Raw genomic sequence first — 24,533 nt, forward strand, 5'->3', positions numbered from 1 at the left:
CAGTAATAAGTAACACTGAATTGGGAATTGCAGTATTAAATAAAATTAAACTAATAACCACTAGGTGGAACTCTTGCTCTAGTAATAGAACAGAGACACCAGATTTGGTGCTAAATAAGATCAAATGGGCCTACTCGTGATAAATCACTTAAAAAATACCCTCAAACTGTAAATAGATGTCACGGTTTCCCTCGTTTTCCCTGGCCCTGTCAAGTACTACATTTCCCAGCATCCCCCTGGATCCACACCTGCACTCACTTCCCTCATCACCGCAGCTGGATGGGAGGGGAGAACTCCCTCACGTGGTACAACCCATGCAGAGGCTGCGCGCTGCGGTGTCAGAATGCGGAACATGTGTAGCCTAATGTAACTAACGTGAAAAGTGAAATGTGAAAAAAAAAAAAGAAAAAAAAATTCCTCGACCAGCCCAAAAGTGAAGCGGCCCACCGGGAATTCTCGCAGTTCTCCCGATTACCCACCCCGGGCCTGTCGGTGAGTGATTCCATGTTTCCTCACTCGGGGTGATTCCAGTATCATTGAGAGTTTTACTGTCAGGACAAACGGGTTGGATCCCTGTATCGACGGACTATCAAGAGTTTGTGTGGTTAAACACTGGTTCCAAAGGTCATCGTCGAGAGATTCCATGTTTCCTCTCTCGAGATGATTCCAGTGTCTACAGAATGTTAGCTAAATTTCCAAGAAGGTCCCGTTAGTTGGGGAGGCCGTTTGCACTGCAGACGAGAGACGCTGTACCTGTAAACATGTAAATGCAGCTCAAAAGAAGCTCGTTCCACAGACCTTTATAAAGATAATCCAATCTAATGTCTGCATGATATATCTGGTGTTGCTCTTGTGCTGCAGATCTACAGGATTGAGAAATATTTCATCAACAAATGAAGGAGCCGGAATCCTGCACAACAATTCACAGTTGATTTATGGGCAACAAACTTTAAACAAGGGAATGTGTTTAACAGGATAGATGCAGTGAGTTTATATCAGCACAGATCCAATATGATCATCACGGATCATTCTGATATTGAAAAAATTAAACCTGTATGTATTTTAAGTACAACATTAATTCAAAGTTTTTTTCATTTAAGTAAAAAAAATAAACATGAATAACCAGACATATAAAATGAAATTATATTCATTGTTTATCAATCCAGCAAGTACAAGCTAAAGGTGCTGCACTTTCAATTTCCTTTATAGTTTTTTAAAACTATATTGTGAAATATTATTGTTGGTAATAATTTTAGTTGCACTAAGATGTGCTGATAGCTATTCTTAGATTTGGCTATTGACACAAAAAATGACACAAATACATTATAATAGGATACAGTACTCTAAAAATCTAAATCTATAGTACAATGATGTAAATATGCACAGTTCCGTTCTCAGTGCGGCCATAGTGACTATAAGAAGAAAGTCATATACACTTAAGGCCTGTTCACACGGGGACAAATTTTGTGCGCTATATTCGCCAACGTTTAATGCCTTGTGACTAAACAAAGGGCGCCAGTGCACACCGCCGCGAAAAACGGCACGCGTAAAAGCATATTTTTTTTTAAAACGCCTCGGGTTTGTTTTTTTGATTTGACGCGCGGCGTCAAAAACTATCCGACCAATGAGATTGGCGCTTTTGCTCACGTGTCTGGAGCTTCTGAAGTTACAGTAAAACACAACTTGGGGGCGCTCAAGCACAAAACGGTCTTGCCGAGCACACATACGTAACGGCGAAGAAGATATACACCAAGTAGCGTCTACACTGCCAGGAAGAAATAAAACAAGGAAGATGCAAGGCAAGATGAATGTAGAGCTGCTGGTCTCGTTGGTGTCGGAACATAACTAACTATATGACAAACGCGACAGCGACTACAAAAATCTTGATAAAAGAGAACTGTTCTGTTTTACATTAAGCGCCATCTAATGTCAGGGAATGAATTTGCATGTTCACTCGGCTCATCGTCAGCGAAAATCGCTTGGGTGTGAACACAAAAACGTGTTGAAAAACGCTAGCGAATAACGCGCGTCGATATTCGTCCCGGTGTGTACGGCCCTTTAGGATGGCTTGAGGGTGAGAAAATTTATATTTCATTAGTCTTTATCTCCCTCTCCTGGTACAACAAAAACACACATTCAGATTCTATATTTTCTCTCTAACAAAACTCCAACCTTTTTGAATTTATACTGTGCATTAATACAAATAAAATGGTTAATCTATGAATGAGAAACTGTAATTTGCTGCTGTGGAATAAAAAGTGTTTCACTGCCACCTCATCGGGTCTGTCCAAGGATCAATGAAATCTAAATGAAGTCTTAATTTATAACAGTGAAGTCACTGTATCTTCAGTCTCTGTTGATTCTGTTGACTGTGAGTCTCTGTAGAGGATCCTTATTCACCATCAGATGATCATCAGAAGATCCGACAGTAATTCATCTGAAAGTTAGTCCTAAAATAAAACACACAGTCATATATGCAGTATGAGACATTACGTCTGTCAAATCTTTGCACTAACTAGATAAGATATATTAATTCATTCTCAAACATGATAATATAGCTTCTATTTGATGTTCAGAGTCACTTTTATAAAATTAAAAGGACATGAAAGGTCACTTTCACACAACGGACAGCTGATACAGAACCAGCAGAAATGATTGTGGTACACTCCACTACAAATTTAATATCAGTTAATAACAAACAACCCAGAATATCTCAGATTATCACACACATAAAGACAGTTAAAGGAAAATGATGAAAATATTATTTTTACAATCAGTCACAACACTATGAGCAGAATTAAACTCAACATCAAACACAGTTTAAAGTTCAGAGACCTACAGAAACTGAAGCTGAATTTAAGACTCATTATCTGATGATCTCAGACAAAATATGCACACACAATTTTCATTTTATTTCTAATGAGTAAAACAGCTATTTGAACTTAAAATGAAAATATTATGAAAATTATTAAAAACTATTCTTACTCTAGTCTCTCCAGTTTATAATGTGGATCATCCTTCAGATCAGAAAGCAGCTTCACTCCTGAGTCTCCTAGATTATTATATAACAGATTCAGTTTTCTCAGGTGTGAGGGGTTTGATCTCAGAGCTGAAGCCAGAGCAGCACAACCTTCACCTGTGACACCACAATTAATCAACCTGTAGAGAACAAAGACACACTCTTCACTAACTCAGATCAAAACATACAGGGCCGCATTTCCCAAAAACATCATAAACCTAAGTAGATTGTAGAAACAACTGAATGAAAGTAAATGTAATTAGTTACTGTACTCAACCCCCTGGGGTCGGCAGTATCAGAAAAAAAGAAACTCAAAATAGTCTGTTGATTTTGATTTTATATGTAAGTTTTATACATCAATCAAAACACTTAAATGTCTTCTTTTATTTGTGTACACTCATAATAAAAACAAAATGTTGTTTTTCGTAAAATAAAGAAAATAAACATGATGCGCGTTCTGCCGTCTCTCTCAATTTGAAACTCATTCTGAAACGCGACAGAAAATGACCTGTAACTCAGCGAATGTTTGTCACACAGTGTTACATATTCATGTATTTGTGATTAATTTATTCTATGTTATGATCGGTTTGTCCTCTAGGGGGCGAGTATGTTGTGTCTTTGTTTTATTAGGCACTGATTGCCGGCACCTGTGGATCCTGTATGTTTGGCATAAGAAGTCTAAGCGGCCAAACCTTCGTGGCGGGCGGGGTGTTCGGCGGCGGTTCTGTGTGTTCTCTTGTGGTGTCCTACCCCGGTTAATTTTCCAATCGTTATGTCTATATCATTTTGTTAATAAACCCCTATTGTACGAGCTGAGTTGTCTATGTCCTCTCTTGTGTTATGGTCATAAAATAATTGGGGGCTCGTCCAAAACTATTACGTTTTTATTTTGTTTTTTCATGTGTGGAGGAAAATGTGTGACGTATTTTGCCCGTCCTGGAAAGTGTTTGGTGTAACTGCTGTGGTCCCACGTGAGTATTTGCCCTATAGTTTTGTAGTTGCCGGGTAGGTTGGACCTGCCACTTTGTTATTTTGCCTTTTTTATTTTTAGTGGTTCTTCGGAGTGGGGGTACGTTTCAGTTCACGTGTGGCTGATCTTGTTAATGGGATCGGTGCGCAGGTGGGCATGAGTTTAGCGTTTAAAGTCGTCCCGAGCCCCTAATGCCACTGACGACTAGATGGTAAAAATAAAATTGTTATAGGGTAAATACATTTTTCTGTGGGATCGCTGTTAGTTACAATTAGTTTGTTAGCCGCGTTTGTTTAGTTGTGTATGCGATTGTTAACCCCCTGGGGTCGGTGGTATCGCCGGCGATACCAGCTCGTTTTTTTTCAGTTCAGTTCAAAAGAAATTAATTTTGCTCTGTTGACTTTGATATTACAAGCAAGTTTCATACATCAATCGATTCTGTTAAATGTGTATTATTTTTGTGTATACTCACAATAAAAACAAAGTGTTGTGCTTTTTGCCAAATAAAGAAAAATAAACGTGATGCGAGTTCTGCCTTCTCTCTGAAAGTGAATTCCATTCTGAAACGCGTCCGAAAATGAACTGTAACTCAGCGAATACTTCTCACACAGACACGTGAGATATGTCTTTATGAAGCTTGAAATCTCTTCTTTTAAATGAAGTCATTTATATAAAAAAAACAAATGTTTTCAACTCATGTAATCCGTTTGAAAGCAAGGAGATGTACCGTTTTTCCTTCTCCCTTCATTATCTCTATAATGAGCTGAGGCTGCCCCGACCCCGGCGCTATTCACATGGTAAATAGTTTAGGTAATCTATGCCTCGCACGTTTGTCTTTTTAAAAAAGTCTTTTGTCTTTTATTTTTCGTGTTCGCATTTATGAGGAAAAAACAATATTACGTGATAGTTCTCCATTATGTGCGCGAGCGCTCTGAAAGTGCACTAAAAGACTTTCAAACTTTCACAGAGACCTCAAAACAGAAAGTACAAATCCTTTCTTTAAAACGAATTTCGTTTTGTATTAATTGTATCTTAATTTTAATATTTTTTTCATTAACAAATTTACTTTAATACATTTAATACATTAAAAAGTAAATATAGGCTAGCAATCACAACATAAGGTGCTTGAACTGGAGATTATATCATCATGAACCAGACCGTAGCCTACTCGCCTCACAGGTCTAAAAAATGTGAAATATATTTACAGAAAGCTGGTTCTAAACAAAACCATCCAAAACAAAAAACTATGTAGCCTAATAAATGTGCATTTCTCCGGTGCGTTCACTAGCCTACTGCGAAGATCCGATCCGTCAATAGCCTATCGTCAACTTCATCTTTGCCAGAAGTTAATAAACAATTAAAATGTCGTATTGCAATATTTTACATATTCATAATCATTACTTTTGGTGGATCTTTGAGGCAGCTTTTTAGGTTTATGGCGTTTTGGAAAAGAGCTCATCACGTACAAACACCGTTTCACCAAGGCACAGCAGCCCTTCAGCACATAAGAACAAAAAGAGAAAAAGCACGGACTTACTAATTACGAAACTTTGATGTGGTTGAACAGGTATAACAGTCACAAATTCCTCTGCAACTCAAACCTTCTCAGTACGAGTTATGAAGGAAGAGAACAGCATTACAGTTTTCAGCGCGTCATCCTCTGATTGCTGTGTTCTGACTGGAAAAAGTGCGTGCAGGAGCAAATGCGCAAAACGTAGGTTTGTAAAATGTCCTTTTGTAAAATGACATGATAAAATAAAAATAATTAATATATAATTTTACAAAACGGTTTTGCGCATGTGCTTCTGCGCGCACTATTTCGAATATACGTATGCGTTTTTGACGACACGGGACCATGGGCTGGGCCACTCGGAGGTTGCTTCCGGGAATAGTAGGCTACTGATCCACAGTATTAAAAATCACATATAATTTATAACATATAATTGTTTAGAAGGTTATAGTGTGCGTTATTTGTTTTCTCTTTAACTTCTTTAAACTATTTTCATGTTTGGGGGGTCGGATTGTACAAATTACTTTTGTTTATCGCTCACAATTGCTTTGTTTATAGCCGACTGATTTATTTTTTTATTTTGCTCACATTTGATTTGCTTAGAGCAAATTTAGAACATTTATTTCCTCCACAGAGGAATTAGAATAAAACATATTGAAAAACAAAACCTTTGAATCTTGAACCTCTACTTCTTTTGTTATTTGAGCAGGCTGCCTCACTTGATGGCCCTTTAGTCATTGGGGGGGTGTCTATTTCACACCCCTGGTCTGAATCTAATTAATATTGATGGGCCATTACCACTCCCATGCATAAACCTCTTCTGACAAAATAACTGACTTACAAAGTTTAAATCAATGTATTGTGTTATGTGAACGATTAGGCAGGATAATTTTCAGATAATTTTGAAGAAAAAACACTAGGCGATGACATCCATTAGTGAAAAGTCTTATTGGCACATATTTAGCATGTGTTTTGTGGTCTTATTGCAGCAACTTTCATTTAAATTTTTTTTCAATAACCATGCATAAACATTATTCTCTCAAAAATACAAAATGCTATTGTATTGTTGATCACATATCACATATTATGGTAGCCCTGCTATATAGAGTGAATTTATACCTTTGCCATTAACATGTTTATAAATAACTGAAAAAAGCACAAATGTCAGAGCATGTCAAAACACCTCCAGGGCCCAGAAAACCCCTCAGACCCCAGAGGGTTAATTAGTGAGAGCGAGTTGTTTGCTTACGTGCATGTACGTTTGATATTCATTCGTTTATTCGAGTGCGGATAAAAGTTTGAAATGGCTTCGGTGGTGGATATTTTTCAAGAATCTCCTTCTGAAGAACTGCTTTCATTGTATACAAAGGAGCAGTTGTTGCAGATAGCAGAGTTTTATAAAATAGAAATAACCTCTAAGGACAGGAATTTAACGGAAACTTTGCGGAGCTTACTGAAATGTAACCTGGTTAAGTTGGGTATTCTAGAAAGGCCCTTAGCAGAGGAAACGGCTGGTCCTTCTATGGGGGATCATGCCATTCGTTTGAGAGAATTAGCTTTGAAAGAAAAAGAGTTGGAATTTGAAAATGCAAAGTTAGAGTTATGAAAACATGAATTGGATCATGAGTTTGCATTAAAACGAATGGAATTAGAAATGGCCACTAAGAAGGGTGCTGCTGTCTCTGAATTTGATGTGGGACGAAATCGGAGGATGGTTCCTCCTTTTTGCGAAAGGGATGTTGAAAAATACTTTAGTCATTTTGAGAGAGTTGCGATTACTTTAAAGTGGCCTGCAGATTTTTGGTGTTTATTACTGCAATGCGTAATCACTGGTAAGGCACAAGAAGCTTACTCTGCCTTGACTATAGACGAAGCAGCAGATTATGAAACCGTGAAATCAGCAATTCTAAAAGCCTAAGAATTGGTTCCGGAGGCGTATAGACAGCGTTTCAGACATTAGGTAAAACCTTCTGATCAGACTAATGTGGAGTTTGCGCATGAGAAAGAGTGCTGCTATGTTAGCTGATGACTTTGTGCTGACGCATAAGGTAGCATTTAAGAAGTCGTGGGACCGATCTCCTGTTTCTTCATCAGTTTTAAGTTCGAAAAGATCATCTGGCAATAAAACAGTCGTTCCTTATGATGACAGGGCTTGCTTTTATTGTAAAGCTTCAGGACATTTAATTGCAAACTGTCCCATTCTTAAAAGGAAGTCCAGCCCAAAGTCTGTTGGTTTGATTTCAGGTGATCTTCTTTCGAAATCTGTTCTTTCATCTGACTCCATGATTCAGCCCGAGAAGGCTGGATATGGGCCATTCCTGAATAGTAGAACTGTGTCCGTGTCTAGTTCTACTGAGTATGTGCCAGTTAGCATCCTCCGAGATACTGGGGCTGCTTTGTCATTCATTTTGGAGGGAGTATTACCATTGTCTGAGAAGACCGCTACTGGTACTTTTGCTCTAGTTCGAGGTTTCGAAATGGGAGTTACAGAAGTTCCGTATTCTGATAAACTAATTGCCACTCAAAGGTCAGATCCTACGCTTGCGTCATTATTTGAAGTCCCTCATACAGAGCAGACGTTTGGGAATGCACCCCAGGGTTACTTTCTCAGAGATGGGATGTTGATGAGAAAGTGGGTGCCTTCTAACTCGTCTGATATCTGGAATGTTGTTGATCAAATTGTGATTCCAGTAGGTTATCGAGACATTATATTAAGTGTGGCTTATGATGGTACGGCTGGTCATTTGGGTGTAAGAAAAACATACCATCGTGTTTTGCGTAACTTTTACTGGCCTGCTTTGAAGAAAGAAGTGTCCCGCTATTGTCAAACTTGCCATATTTGTCAAATGGTTGGGAAGCCTAATCAAACTATTCCTCCTGCTCAGTTGTTTCCGGTTCCTGTGGTGACTGAACCTTTTGAGCACATAATCATTGATTGTGTTGGGCCTCTTCCTCGTTCAAAGTCTGGTTGTAAATACTTGCTGACCATAATGTGTGCGACTACACGTTTTCCTGAGGCGGTACCTTTACGTACTATAACGGCGAGAACGATATCTAAAGCACTTGTTAAGTTCTTTACACTGTTCGGTTTACCGAAAGTAGTCCAGAGCGATCAAGGTACTAATTTTACATTATTATTGGAATTTATTAGGATTAACCCCTTGAGATGTATCATCTCGTTTTCGAGGTTTCGAAAACATCTCTTATGTTTTCGCAAGTGCTTAAACGTCTCCACATTAAACATAATTTTTCATCTGTATTTCATCCTGAAAGTCAGGGCACATTAGAAAGGTTTCACCAGACCTTGAAATCTATGCTTCGCTCTTACTGTTTCGAGTTAGAACGAGATTGGGAGGAGGGAATTCCATGCCTACTTTTTGCTTCAAGCGAGGTAGTGCAGGAATCACTCGGGTTTAGTCCCGCTGATTTGGTCTTCGGCCATACTCCGCGTGGACCTTTGACAGTCTTGAAAGAAAGTTGGCTATCCGAACTAAAAATGTAAATCTCTTCCTGAGTACATTACTGATTTTCATACCCGTCTTCATAGAGTCCGTGAATTAGCTAAACAAAATCTTGAGAAAGCACAAGGTAAAATGAAGGTTTGGTATGATAAGAAAGCTAGAGAACAAAGTTTCAGACCGGGTGACAAAGTGCTGGTTTTGTTACCTGTGCTGGGAGGGTCGCTGCAAGCCCGCTATAGTGGTCCTTATGTAGTGTAAAAGAATCTTTTCGACCGTGATTATGTTATTCATCTCCCAGATCGCCGTAAAAGTTCCAAAGTTTTCCATATTAATATGATAAAGACCTATCATGAGAGGGAGTTGAGTATTGAGAAGTCTCTGAAATGTGTTCCTCCCAGCATAAAACCAGTTGACCTGACTGCTGCTGTATGCTTGGCTGTACAGGAACCGTTGTATGAAGAGGTGGGACCTTCTAGATGTGTAGTTGAGGGTCGGTTGAGAAATTCTGAAGTGTTACTAACATTGTCCAGTCAACTATCACATTTGTCTGCTGTGCAACAAACTGACGTTTTGGAATTAGTGAAGAACTTCTCGATATTGTTTGGTGATATTCCTACTCAAACGTCTGTTATAGAGCACGATATAGATGTGGGACTTAACCCTCTGGGGACCAAAAACGCGCCGGCGCGTTTTGCTCGTTTTTTTTTTTAGCAATGAAAAATAAACACAAAATGCTCTGTTAATTTTGATCTTTAATTTTCGTGTTATACATCAATCGATCCTGTTCAGTTTCTATTTTTTTTCAGGATACTCACAATAAAAATAAAGTATTTAGCTTTTTGACAAATAAAGAAACTTTAACATGATGCGATTTCTGCCTTCTGTCTGGTAGTAAACTCCCATTTGAAACGCGTTCGAAAATGATCTATAACTCCGCGAAAATTCAGTCAAACAGGCAAACAGACCCACGGGCATAAAGCTTGAGATCGCATCTGTTAAATGAAGTCATTTATATAAAAAACAAATATTATCAGCTTCTGTAATCTGTATAAAAAGAGAGCGATTCCAGTCGAGCTAATTACGAGCTCATTGACTTTAATTCGTTCACGCCTACTCACGGAGCGCGCTATTCACAAGACAATGTGCTAAGCCCTCTATGCAAAACAGGTAAACGCCCCCAAGCAAATGCATTAAACGCTTCAAGTTTCATCATTTTGTCACCTGCGCATTGGGAAGATGACACGGTACACCGGTGCGGAAGCCCTTCAGTTCGTCCTGGATACTAGCGACGAAGAGTCCAGATTTTCATCAGAAGAGGAGCGCGACTACTCTGATGACGACCGTTTGTATTTTGAAGAGCGACTTGATGCAGCCGTGGATAGAATTTCGGATGAGTAAGTATTTATTCTTACTTGCATTAGTTGACAAGCTATTCAAAACATGAGCTTACATATTATACTGGATGGACTTGCCATCCAGAGTATTGACATTTGATATCTACCTATATTCAACACGATCTAATGAAAGTGCATATCTATACCATGAATTTAATACCTCGTACCATTTCAACGTCAAAAATGTTTTTTTTTGTTTTTTTTTTGTGTACATATGCTACACCCCTTGGTTAGGAAATTTGTATTTGTATGTGTAGCCTAAATGATATGTTTAGATCATTATCTATGAAAGATAGAATTTAGAAATTATTTTAGAAAGTAGGCCTAGTAGGTGTTTTGATTATATTTTGACTATATAAATGCTGCCTCATTATCATTAACGATGCATGCTCGCAAATATCAGTTGTAAATGTGTGTAAATGTGCTGAAATGTGTAAATATACTCAGTTAATGATGTGCACAAATGTGTTTGGCTAATGTTTGCGGTGTGCCTCTCCGGTAATGGCCCATTGACACGCATATAGGCTTATTGCACGCGTCTAAAATTATTTACATCAGTTATTCATTATAGACTAATGCTACTATAGTTATATTTATGTAATAATATTCTTCAACTTTTTTAAAAGGAATGTAGCTTCATCACTACCTCCGCCTGCAACTCGGAGTGCGCTTAGCAACACAGTCAGAAATCAGAAAGAGTAAGTACATATTTAACCACTATTTTACAAATGTTAGTTCAATATTGTTTATACTTAGTGTTAATAATATGAGCCTGTATGACTTTATTATTTATTTTTGGAGATTGGTTGATGTTACATATGTTTTGTAACTTTTTTTAAAAGGAATGTAGCTTGTTCACTCTCGCCTTCCACTGCAACGAGGACACGCAGCAACAAAAATCAAAAAGAGTAAGTACATAGTTACCTACTATTTTACAGATGTTAGTTACATTTTGTTTATATACTTAGTGATGATACAAATGTAGCCTATATGTGCCTGTGTGGCTTTGCAACAAATGTGTTGTTATGCATGCACAATATAACAATTATTGATTGGTAATGTTAATATAAAAGAGCTTATATTGTGTTGCTTTATCAGCATTGCTAAATGTCCATCAGTTATGCATGTGCTGGAATAGTACTCTGTAAAATATATGATAAAAATAGTTTTCAACTTTTTTTAAAAGGAATGTAGCTTGTTCACTCTCGCCTTCCACTGCAACTCGCAGGACACGGAGCAACGGAAATCAAAAAGAGTAAGTACATATTTATCTACTATTTTTTTTTTACCGACTACTGTGGCTTTGCAAAAAATGTGTTATGCATGCACAATATTACAATTATTGATTGGTAATGTTAATATAAAAGAGCTTATATATTTTTTGTTTTATCAACATGCTGATTGCCCTGCCCTGACATGCTGATACTACTTTGATCAACCTTTATTAACCTTTATTAATATTATTATTTTTATAGGAATGTGGCAAAGAGGGCCAAGACAAACATTCAGACGAGCAACAAGGAGTCCACTCTGTCATGGAAAACAGAGACTGACATTGATATGGTTCCACAGACTCTGAGATTCCTGCCTGCCCGGGAACTTGGACCACAGCTGAGTTCTGCTGACACACACACTCCACAGACTCTCTTCAAAATGTTTTTTTCTGAGAATGCAGTTTCAACTCTGTGCCACAACACCAATGCTCAGGCTGCTGGTGCAATTGCAAAGGGGCGCAGATTTAAATGGACTGATGTCAGCATCAGTGAGATGTACCGCTACATTGGGCTGGTGTTTTACATGGCCATGGTGAAGGTCAGCTCCATCAAGGACTACTGGCAGCAAGACAGTCTTTTCTCTTTGCCTTTTCCTGCCACAATCATGGCAAGAGAGAGATACCGCACCATTTCATGGAATGTGCACATGAGTCACCCAGATGCAGATAAGGAGAATGACAGAAAGAGGGGCACACCTGAACATGAACGTCTTTTCAGAGTCAAACCTCTCATGGAAACTATCCGTCATGCTTGTAAATCCATCTATCATCCTAGAAGAAACTTAGCTGTGGATGAAAGAATGGTGGCATGCAAAGCACACACAGGTATGACACAGTACATGAAAGCTAAGCCAACCAGATGGGGTTTCAAGTTGTTTGTTCTTGCAGACTCCTCGAATGGATACACTGTGGACTTTTCTGTGTACACTGGAAAGAACAACTTTCCCACAGGCCATGGACTGTCATATGATGCTGTAACATCTCTTTTAGACTGTAAAGTTTTAGGCTCTGGGTACCATGTGTACATGGACAATTTTTACACAAGCCCAAAGCTCCTAAAAGACTTGTTTGCAATGAAGTTTGGTGCATGTGGTACTTACAGGGACAACAGGAAGGACTGCCCACGTGATACAACTAATTCACTCTCAAAAAAATCTGCCAGGGGATCCATCAGGTGGATTCGGGATGGACCTCTTGTATTTGTGAAGTGGATGGACACACGTGAGGTATCTGTCTGTTCCACCATTCAATCTGCTTATACTGGTGAGACTGTGCAAAGGAGGGTGAAAACACAAGATACATGGAGGACAATGACATTTCCTTGTCCTGCACCTGTGACTGCCTACAACAAACACATGGGTGGTGTTGACCTGTCCGATCAACTCTTACAGTACTACACTGCACAACACAAAACAATGAAGTGGTACAGAAAGATCTTTCTACACTTCTTGGACATTGCTGCCACCAATGCTTTCCTTATCCACAAAGAGCTATCTGGTAACATGACCCATAAACAGTTCATGGAACAGCTTATTGCAGAGCTCTGTGGTGTGTCACAGAAAGTAGCACCAAAACAAACCAGTAGTGACCATGTGCCGGTTCCAGGAGCGGAGCTGATCTCAGATGCAAAGAACATTTGCACAGTTGGACGCAAGATCTGTGTGCTTTGCAAAGGACAGCTTGGTAAAAGGCAGGACACACCTTGGAAATGCCAGGCATGTAATGTTCACTTGTGTCTTCAGCTGAACAGGAACTGTTTTCAGAAATGGCACCAAGACATGTAACTGTATTCTCAAAACAATCGGATTGCTTTAATTTCACTACTTATATCCACCTTTCCAAACTTCCGCTACTAGCCTTAGCCCGCTAGCATAGCAGGCGTGGTCTGCGAAGGATAGCGAACTGCCTTTACTTTTGTTTATTTTCCTCACATTTGATTTGCTTAGAGCCCGCATCAACGGGGCATAAGCATTTACTGTGAGATACCTGCCTTTTACTTTTGTTTATTTATCGCTCACAATTGCTTTGTTTATAGCCGACTGATTATTTATTTTGGTCACATTTGATTTGCTTAGAGCCCGCATCAACGGGGCATAAGCATTTACTGTGAGATACCTGCCTTTACTTTTGTTTTTACAAAATTACAATAAAACAGATTGAAAAACAAAACATTTGAATCTCCTCATTCTTTGTTCAGGCTGCCTCACTCGATGGCCCATTAGCACTTGAGGGAGCGTCTATGTCACACCCCTGGTCTGAATCTCATTAATATTGATGGCCCATTACCACTCCCACGCATAAACCTCTTCTGACAAAAAAACTGTTTTACAATGTTTAAATCAATGTAGTGTTTTATGTGAACAATTATGTAGGATGATTTTCACATAATTTTGAAGCTAGAACTTAAAGGGACAACATCAATTAGTCAAACGTCTTGTTGACACATATTTAATGGGCCCTATTTTAACGATCTGAAACGCAAGTGTCAAAGCGCAAAGCGCAAGTAACTTTGTGGGCGGGTCTTGGCGCTGTTGCTATTTTCCCGGCGGGATAAATGACATTTGCGCCAGGCGCAAGTCTAAAATGGGTTGGTCTGAAGTAGCTTCATTATTCATAGGTGTGGTTTGGGCGTAACATGAAATAAACCAATCAGAGCGTCATCTCACATTCCCTTTAAGAGCAGGCGGATTGTTCTAAAGCGTATTCGTATTCTAACGGCGGATTTGCCAGGCGCGCGCCAGGAGCGGTTCACAGCCAAGGAGAGCAACGGACTCGTCAGGGACGTTGGGGATGGAGAAACCCACCCAAATTAACTTCGGTTAAAAAGGCGTATGATAATTTGGGTAAATGTGTAAGCTAGATGTATGTTTTTATAATAAATTATCTATCTATCTATCTATCTATCTATCTATCTATCTATCTATCTATCTATCTATCGTAATAATGTATGATTTGCAAAAATGAAAACTGCTGCCTCTGTGTATATGAGATAATCAAAGTGTATGCGCGTTGTGCACACGCTACATTGATTATGGCCAAGCATGCGCCCTTAAAATAGCATATGAATAACATGCGCAACGCGCCACTGACTTTAAACTATTTTTTCCTGGTTTGTGGCGCAATTGTTTTCTAAACCTGCAAAATAGCATGAAGGAACGTTTGCGCCGGGACACGCCTCCTTTTTTGCGCTGAACCGCCCAGGGAGCGCAAGTTCATTCCCTAGTTTAACGACGTGCTTCTGTGGAGGGAAAAGCGCGCTTTGCGCGGGTGCAAAATAGGAATGATACGTGCGTCGGTGTACAAAGTCAATTGCGCTGGGTGCAAGATAGGGCCCAATATGTGTTTTGTGTTCTTAAATCAGCAACTTTCATTTTTATTTTTTTCCAATAACCACGCATAAACATTATTCTCTTAAAAATACAAACATCTACATACACGTTGCTCGCATATTATGGTAGCCCTGTTTGTGCTATATAGAGTGAATTTACACCTTTGCCATTAACATGTTTATAAATAACTGAAAAAAGCACAAATATCAAGGCATGTCAGAACATCTCAAGGACCCCAAAAACAGCTTGGTCCCCAGAGGGTTAACACTCGACCTATTAAGCAACATCCATATCGTGTTAATCCAATTAAAAGATCTCTTTTGAATAAAGAAGTTCAGTATATGCTAGAGAATCAAATCGCAGAGCCTAGTATTAGTCCCTGGAGTTCACCGTGTTTGTTGGTGGAGAAGTCTGACGGTAGTTATCGATTCTGCACTGACTATCGGCGAGTAAATGCTGTAACCAAGGCTGATTGTTATCCGTTGCCGAGAGTGGATGACTGTGTAGATTGTGTAGGTTTCGCTACATACGTCTCAAAACTGGACTTGTTAAAAGGATACTGGCAGGTACCTTTAACGGATCGTGCTAAGGAGGTTTCAGCGTTCGTAACTCCTGATGCGTTCCTTAATTATAGGGTAATGGCTTTCGGAATGCGAAATGCTCCTAGCACGTTCCAGAGACTAGTGAATACTGTTCTGGCAGGCGTAACTGGTTGTGAAGCCTATTTGGACGACCTAGTTTTATACAGTTCTTCCTGGGATGAGCATTTGAACTTGCTTAGGGAGGTTTTTTCCCGTTTGGCACGTGCAAATCTGACTGTCAATTTAAGTAAATGTGAATTCGGTAAAGCTAACCTAATTTATTTAGGTAAAGTGATTGGTGGGCGACAGGTTCGTCCAGTGGCGGCAAAGGTTACCGCAATTTGTGAGTTTCCATCACCTGTCGATCGAAAACAACTGCATCGCTTTCTAGGGATGGTCGGTTATTATCGAGCGTTCTGTAAAAATTTTGCAACTGTGGTTTCACCCCTTACTGATTTGCGAAGTCCTAAGCTGTTATTTCACTGGTCAGACTCATGTCAGAGTGCTTTTGAGAATGTTAAATCCTTGTTGATTTTAGCGCCTGTTTTGATGGCACCGGATCACTTAAGACCTTTTAACCTCGCAGTGGATGCGAGTGACGTGGGTGCGGGAGCTGTTCTTCAGCAGAGGGGTTCTGATGAGGTAGAACACCCTGTCTGTAACTTTTCAAAGAAGTTCGTTGCTGCCCAAAGGAATTATTCTACTATTGAGAAGGAGGCTTTGGCTTTAGTCCTCGCTCTCATCCTATTGTTGTGTATTGTGATCACAATCCTCTTCTGTTTTTGAATTCAATGCGCAACACTAATCAGCGTCTTATGCGTTGGAGTCTGACATTACAACCATATGACCTCGATATCAAACACGTTCGAGGTAAGGATAATCTGGTGGCTGATGCCCTGTCCCGGGTGGGTTAGGGGCATAAACTAGAAAGGTAATGAAAAAGGTGAAGGTTCACTTTTGGGGGGGTGAAGGTGTTACATATTCATGTATTTGTGATTAATTTATTCTATGTTATGATCGGTTTGTCCTCTAGGGGGCGAGTATGTTGTGTCTTTGTTTTATTAGGCACTGATTGCCGGCACCTGTGGATCCTGTATGTTTGGCATAAGAAGTCTAAGCGGCCAAACCTGCGTGGCGGCGGTTCTGTGTGCTCTCTTGTGGTGTCCTACCCCGGTTCATTTTCCTATCGTTATGTCTATATCATTTTGTTAATAAACCCCTATTGTACGAGCTGAGTTGTCTAAGTCCTCTCTTGTGTTATGGCCGTGGTCGTAACACACAGACTTGAAACGCATGTCTATACAACGCTTGGAGTCTCTATTTTTAAAGTATGTAAATTATATAAAAAACAAATATTCTCTGTTTAAGTAATCTGTATGAAAGCAGCAGCATGCACAGTTTCTCAAACGCTTTCTCATTAACTCTAATATGACCACGCCCATGCGCGCACGAGCGTTTGACATGCAAATGATTAACGCGGAGAAACGCAGACCTGTAAACGCCCTCATCACCTCAAAACAAAGAATCAGAGACTTCGGTAACTTACTCCTCTCTGCTTTTCATCAAGTTTGGAAGACTGTTTTTGTGCTGTGCTGTGCTGTTTCACTTGGATTTACCTCAGAAGAATTAGAAGAACGTGATTTGAAGATGAGACGATTTTTAAGGTATGACATGTTAAACTGGTGGTGCCAGATTAAAATGTATGTTATGAAATGAGATTGTAGTAAAAACATGAACTAAGCCTAATATCGTACATGTATATGTATCTATAAATAGACAACTTGTTGAAATGTGAACTAGACTGGTAGGCAACCTTTCAGTGCTAATGTCTGACACGAGGATGTTTTTATATTCTATAATAAAACACAGCATGATAAAAGTAGGCTAGTATGAGTGTTTACTATGGTGAATATTATAATGTTTAGTACCGTGTTTACTGTTAAATACTGTGTTTGTGGATATCTGCTCAAACGTAGATGTATAATATGGTAACAATAATTAGTTTAATAGTTTTGAACGGCTTGATCACTTCAGTAAATGTTCTCTGCATGCGTTTGAAAAGCAAAATGTGCCAAACAATAGGCTTCATTTTTTTTATAGTTTTTTTATAGTTCCTTATAGTTTCTCTTGATATCAGTATGTTCACAGCGTTTTTTTTTTTTTTTTTTTAGGGACCAGATGCCCCACTGAGGAGTCCTGTTGACTTCAACATTCACATAAGTCTCTGTACATGAACATGGTAAAGTGAAAAATCTAACACCAAGGAAATGAAAGGTATGTACTATGTTTCAGTAATGACACAAAGGTGTGTGACTGGTTAAGTCTCTGTCTTTAGTTCAGTGTGTTATATAATGTGCTTTTTTTGTCATTTGTTGTGTATATTTGGATTATGTTGTGTTGTAAATAAATCCAAACAATCAAAAAGCCATTCTTTTCTAAATCTCATTCTTTGTGCAAGGTCGCTCAGAATGATAGGGCCTGATAGCTCCTAATAGGGCCATTAGGGAGGGTCTTTGTCTTTCTCAGGTGTGAAAAGCTGACATATTAATGAGGTGATCACGCCCCTTCGCATAAAGCTTTCTCACACAAAACACGTCTTACAGTTTTTAAATCAATAAATTGTCTTATCTGAATGAGCAGTCAGGATGATTTTCACATAGTTTTGGAGCAAATATTCTAGGTTACGTGATACAATTTTCAAAAGTCTTGTGAAGAAATAATCAGTATGGGTTTCATGGCCTTATTTCAGTGACAATTTTTTTTTTGTATTTTCACAAACCACGCATAAATGTCATTATCTCAAAACTACAAACTTTTACATACATGCTGCTGATATATTATTGTAGCAGAGTTTGTGCTGAATACAGTGTAATCAGACTTTAGCCATGAAAATGTCACAAGTAACAGAAATAAGCACAAATGTCAGAGCATGTCAGAACACCTCCAGGCCCAGAAAACACCTCAGACCCCAGAGGGTTAAGTATCTTTTTGGCTACTTTGTAGTTTTACTGAGTATAAAAGACATTAGCCAGTTTTACTCTCTAATAGATTAAATATTTGAATAAGTATATGTACTCTTTACTCCAATACGTTTGTAATGAGTAATGCAATTATTTGTTGCATTTTGCATGGCACCTAACTTTTTCTGTTGCAGTTTATTTCTGATACAAAAGAAGCAATTTTGCTGTCATGGGTATTCTGAGTTTGTGTTCTGTTTGGGTGGGTTTTGTATTATGTTTCAGTTTTCATTTCAGTGGGTCTTAGTTTTCAGTTGTTTCCCTGTGTTTCAGTTAGTTTACTTGTTTACCCATTGTTTAAATAATCTCAGCTGTTTCTCGTTTCTTTGATTGGTTTGTCTGTCTATTTAAGCCTTGTGTTTCTTCTGTTCATTGGCTATGTTCATACTGTCCATCCAAATCCGATTTTTGTATAGATCCGATCAGATTTAGTAATTGTGAATGGCAAAAAAAATCACATGAAATGTGATTATTACAAATATGTTTCGAGCTACCAACACATGTGGTTTGAAATCCTATTCAAATCGCATTTCTATTTGTGATGGTTGTTCTGTTCGCATTCTCTGCAATTCTTGTGTTTCTAAGAAGTGTTGTTTTGAGTTTTCATTAAAAGTATCACTGCATGCGATTAGATCCAGCTCTTTATTGTTTAATCTGCAACCCATGCTGACAATTGCCATCTACAGGGCACTGAAGGTACTATATTTTGAGTGCTTTGCCTTTACTCACCCAAACTTGTCAACAAGACTACTTTACGTGAATGCGAGTGCATTAGCAGGTAGTTTCTGAATTGCAGGTGTTTCATACATGAGATGAGGATGTGGCTGCAGCAGCCGAAACCAGCACACTAACAGTTTCATGAAAACAACAAAATCCTTTCAAAAATAAAATAACCAATGAACAAAATAACAATAAATGAAGATAAATAATCATAGGCAGAGCATCAAAGGTTTCTATTTACATGTTTTTGCAGCGTTAAGCAATGTAGCCAATAACAGATATGTCTGTTGATTTCTTGAACTCAATGGCCAAACAGAGGTGTTTAAAGTTAGAATCCACTCACTGCTCAAAGTCAGAGTTTTTGTTGAGAGCTGAGTTCTGCACGCTCGTAAATCCTCTCATTATAACAAAGTGTAGTCATTTTGTAAATAAGAGATTAATTGTGCAGTGTGGACAGCTTCATTGATTATAATGCAACTTCATGAGATCGTCATCGCGATGAACTGAGATGAGTGACATCGTTTTAGTGATTATAAGGGAGCGCTCTTTGCCAGCTTTCTAGATTATATATAATCCATTCAGTTTGAATAAATCTTTAGTTTTTTATGCATGACTTGCGGCCACGTACACACTGCAAAGTTTTAGGAGTGATATCCGCTAAATTCATGAATTTGAGCAGTAATTATAGTCATTTATGTGTGATTTTTCTCCTTTCCCTCAAATAAACTATTTTGTGTCTCACTTGATCAGGTGGAACAGCTGTCAATCTAAGGGTGTATTCACACCTGCCTCGTTTGGTTCGATTGAACGGGGCGGCAGTGGTTCATGTAGATTGTCTACAAACCGAAAGGTTGGTGGTTCAATCCCCGGTTCCACCTGACCAAGTGTCGAAGTGTCCATGAGCAAGACACCTAACCCCAGCTGCTCCCGACGAGCTGGATGGCACCTTGCATGGCTGACACCGCCATCGGTGTGTGAATGAGTGAGTGAATGGGTGAATGTGAGGCCTTGTAAAGCGCTTTGGTGGCCATAGGTCTGTGAAGGCGCTATATAAAAATGCAGTCCATTTAGTCCATTTAACTTAGGGACTGTTCGTTATTTATTTAAGGGGCCACCGGAGGAGTTTTGAGATCTGTTGTCAAAAAAGACATGACCCTCCCTTCGCCAGCAATAATTTTTTCTATGACCCTCCAAAATGATTGTGAAAAAAGGCATGACCCTCCCCGATAATTTATTGATTAGCCTACTTCTGCAAAGATGTTCAGATAGCCATTGTTTTTTTTTTTACACCATAAACTCTTGCTTTCTCATCTTACAAGGGCTGTAACGATAGACCAAACCCACGATTCGGTTCGTATCAAGATTTTTGATTTTAGATTTGAAAAAAATAATGTTTTCGGTGCTGATGCGGTGTGACTCGTTCACCATGTGGGTGGCGCTGCCAACAAAACATCTAAAAGCTGTCACAAAATAACCGGCAAAAGTAATGATTATTAGCCTAATATGTCAGATATAGCAAATATAGTAAGGAGACATTTTAATTGTTTATTAATAAACAAGTGTGTTCTGTGTCGACTGCAAAGATGAAGTTGACAATGAAGTTGACGATGCGCCCTGATCTTCTCAGAACGCGCCAGAGAGAAATGCACATTTCAAAAGCAGAAAGCAGTCTGTTTTCCTTCGTTTTGAATTGTTCTGTTTAAAAGTAGACATTTCAAGCTTTCTATATATTTCTCAGGTCTGTGAGGCAAGTAGCTTACCTTACGCTGAGTTTCGGTTCATTTATGAGACAAGAGTCCAGTTCACTCGCCCGCGCCTCCGTGTCATGATCACCTAGACCAGTGGTTTTCAAACTGTGGGTCGCGACCCACTTGTGGGTCACACAGTGAGAAAAGGTGGGTCGCACAAAGGCACTTAGCTACAGCTAAATTTACCTTACGATGAGTGAAACAAAACCAGTCCGATTAATGACCAAACGACTCTTAAGTGAGTTTTAGCGCCCGCCAAAGTGAATTTTTGTCCCGCCAAAGTCTTATTTGATCGGTGAGTAATGTAGATGAACGCTGCGCTTGTGACAGAGTCACAGTGCATGTTTAACTGAAAGAACGTCGAGCAGAGAGAGAGACTCGGTCGCGCGCGCTCTCTTTCTCTCTTCGGAGCCAGGCGAAAGTGTAAACAAGACTTCACCGTCTCCAAACTAAGCGCTGTCTTGCTCTCTCTCCCTCGCACATATTAATCAAAATAAATCGACACGGTGGTAAAAGGTCGGAAGACCAAAGTTTCATGTGGAGCATTCGGAGATTTTTTTTTCCTTAATTACCGCTGGGTGTGAATTGTGCTAAATAAGTTGCCTTATCTTCTCTGAAAAGCGTTCCGGACATTCAGCTGACATAAAACAACACTTTAATTAAACGAAAAAAACTATCCAGTGATGAAATGTTTTCTGTGTTGACACAAATCTTGGATGTCCATGTCCTAACTGCTGGGATAATCACACAACGCTCATAACACGTCCAATTCGCGACAAATTTGAACGATTCATTTTAATGAATGGTTTTAAACAACTGATCTTTCCAACAGTGAACTCAGGAGACGTCTGAATCGGTGTATAATCAGTAACACTTTACAATAGGTTCTATTTATTACATAAATTATATAAAAAGTACAGTTTGCTTACTCAAGCTTAGGCTTTAAAATAAATAAAACCACTTGTTTTTTTTGTTTTTTTTTTAAAAGCATGACTACATTTTTCCACACAGTGCTATCAAGAATCGATAAGAGAATCGTTAAAGAATCGGATCGATAATCAGAATCGGATCGATAATCAGAATCGTCAGTGGCCTTATTATTATTGATAAAATCTTATCATTTCCCATCCTTATGTGAAGACGGTAAAATTATAATCAAACATTAAAGAAAATTCATGTTTTTTTATTTTATTTTTTATGTTTTTTTAAGAGTTAAAAGTTTCAAATATTTTGCTAACATGAGGTCTTGTCACTCAGTTTTTTTTTACATCAGTGCAAAACTAGGGTATACAGATTAAGACCATCAGCATGCATTGATTAATCCCATGGCATGTAGCAAAAAAAATTTTTTTTTTAAAATGTGCAACCAAATCATGGTGCGACCAACTGAGAAAGTTGGTAGCACCAGTGCAAGTGGGTCTTGAGATTGATTATACTTGTCTAGGTGGGTCCTCGAATGAAAAAGTTTGGGAACCCCTGACCTAGACAGTTCTACTATATTTACTTCTTAGGCTATTTATTAAATACAGATGAAACATTGATTAAAATTAAGATACAATTAATAAAGAATCGAAATTCACTTTAAAGAAAGGCTTTGTGCTTTCTGTTTGAGGTCTCTGGGATATTTTAAAAGTCGCTTTCAGACGCAGAGCAGTCATGTCTGTAATGGAGAACTGTCACGCCCGTAACATTGTTTTTATTTTATTTTTTCACATAAATGCGAACACGAAAAATAAAATAAAAATAGCCTAATATTTGATGTTCTGTGGAGGCCGATCTTTATTCATCCGGTGTGTATATATCTTTTGGTTTGCACAGTGTAATTTATAGAATTACTAACAAATATTTTGCCACCTAAAAGTTAAAGATTTTTTGTGTCACGTCACATGTGTATTTCCCTCATATTAAATATAAAACGCATTTGTAGACTGATATTTTTCTAATGTCTTGACTCCTTTCAGACGTTTCAACATATTGGTATTAAATGCATTTTCTGAGAATTTATATTTCAAGTTTTGACTGCAAATGTCACGTCCATAACACTGGAATCGCCCAATTTTAACCAAATTTATCCTCAACTAGTTTTTGTGGTGTAGGTCTATGTATTTAATGTTAACTTAAATAATACTAATAGTAATTTAAAGATGTGGTAGCCCTACATCTTACACATCGTGGAAACAAAATAAGAATAGAAACTAAAATAGGCCTATGGTATCGCGCTAGCGCACATTCTATCTGCAGTTCTGCCTCAGTCCCAATACTGTAAAACTCGACGTACGTTCACATCACATGTTAATGCAGTGGTAGAGGTACACTCACAGGACACTGTGCACTTATTCGCATTCACAAAAGTTCATTATTAGCTCGTGCTTTAAAGCTTTGCCGGGTAAACATTTCTCTGGCATTCTGTTCTGACATGATGCACTTTTTCTAAGCACGAACTGAAGTGCGCGAACAGCGGCAAACGTGATTTTTGTTGGGTCAGACCCATCTGATATCGAAGGGGGGCTGATAACGCGAGATCAACATGCCATGGAGCTAAATGGAACAAAATAGCACCAAACAAGCCACTTTGAAATGTTGCTATTTTCATGAATATAAAAGTTGGGTGACCCTCCCCTTAGACTTAAAAAAAGTTGGATGACCCTCCCCTCAACAAAGAATAAAAAGACATGACCCTCCCCTATTTTCCTCCGGTGGCCCCTTCCATAAATACCGAACGGTCCCTTAGTTCGTTTCCCCCCTTGGTGCGGACCTTTTGGGCAGGTGTGAATACAGCAATCGAACTCTGGTGCGGACCAAACAATCGAACCGAGACCCAGCTGAAGAGATGGTCTCGGTACGGTTCCAAACGAACTCTGGTACGGTTCGTTTACGGTGTGAACATGAACCGACCCAACTGCAGAAAACTGCGTCTTTTTATTTGACTGCTCTTATGAGGATACTTAACAAAACGGACATTTTGGCATAATCCTGCAGTAATATAATGTCATAATAAAGAAGTTCCGGGAGTCTCCCGCATGTCGATAGCGGCTCCCTGATATCCGCGAATCAGTTCAAATCTCCGGGAATCTACAAGCGAGCAAGAGCGTGCGCACAGCAGAGAGAGGGAGCGAGAGACCTTGCGTGTATGTGCCAGCTAGTGTGCCTCACGAAGCGCATGTAAGGACCCAAGCAATCAATTGTCTGTGCGGGCGGGCTTTTATCTATACCATATAGTTTCTTCATATTACGTTTGTAGAGAATAACACCAAATCAGTAAAATAACAAATATTAGGCTACATTACGAAATATCTCCATGCTGAGCCTGTTTGTGCACTTCCAGCTTTTCCCTGCTTGAGAATTCCTGTCCAATGAATGGACGACCTTAGCACACGTGTGGTTTTGTTTACACATTTTGGTTCACTTGCAAAAAGAGCAGTGTGAAAGCGAACCGTACCAAACAAAAAAAAAATCAACATTCTATTTGGTCCGGACCAAAGCAAGTGAACTATCGGACTTTCCTGGTCTG

General features: G+C 39.0%; 1 protein-coding gene across 3 annotated transcripts in view; it reads right to left on the reverse strand.

Moving 5' to 3' along the window:
* Nucleotides 1–916: 916 nt before the first annotated feature.
* The window catches only part of LOC308694114 (NLR family CARD domain-containing protein 3-like), a 93,305-nt gene continuing 69,688 nt past the window's right edge, over nucleotides 917–24,533 (reverse strand). For all 3 annotated transcript variants that reach the window (XR_014030558.1, XM_081371442.1, XM_081371443.1), the window contains 2 exons: nucleotides 2,986–3,159; nucleotides 917–2,450 (listed from right to left, as the gene is read on the reverse strand). Coding sequence is in view for 2 of the 3 variants with exons in the window: in XM_081371442.1 (XP_081227568.1) it covers nucleotides 2,414–2,450; nucleotides 2,986–3,159 (211 nt within the window). In the remaining variant the exon portion in view is untranslated. The remainder of the gene's footprint in view (nucleotides 2,451–2,985; nucleotides 3,160–24,533) is intronic.

Source organism: Scardinius erythrophthalmus, assembly GCF_964197995.2.
Source record: "Scardinius erythrophthalmus genome assembly, chromosome: 7".
Classification (NCBI taxonomy): Eukaryota; Metazoa; Chordata; class Actinopteri; order Cypriniformes; family Leuciscidae; genus Scardinius; species Scardinius erythrophthalmus.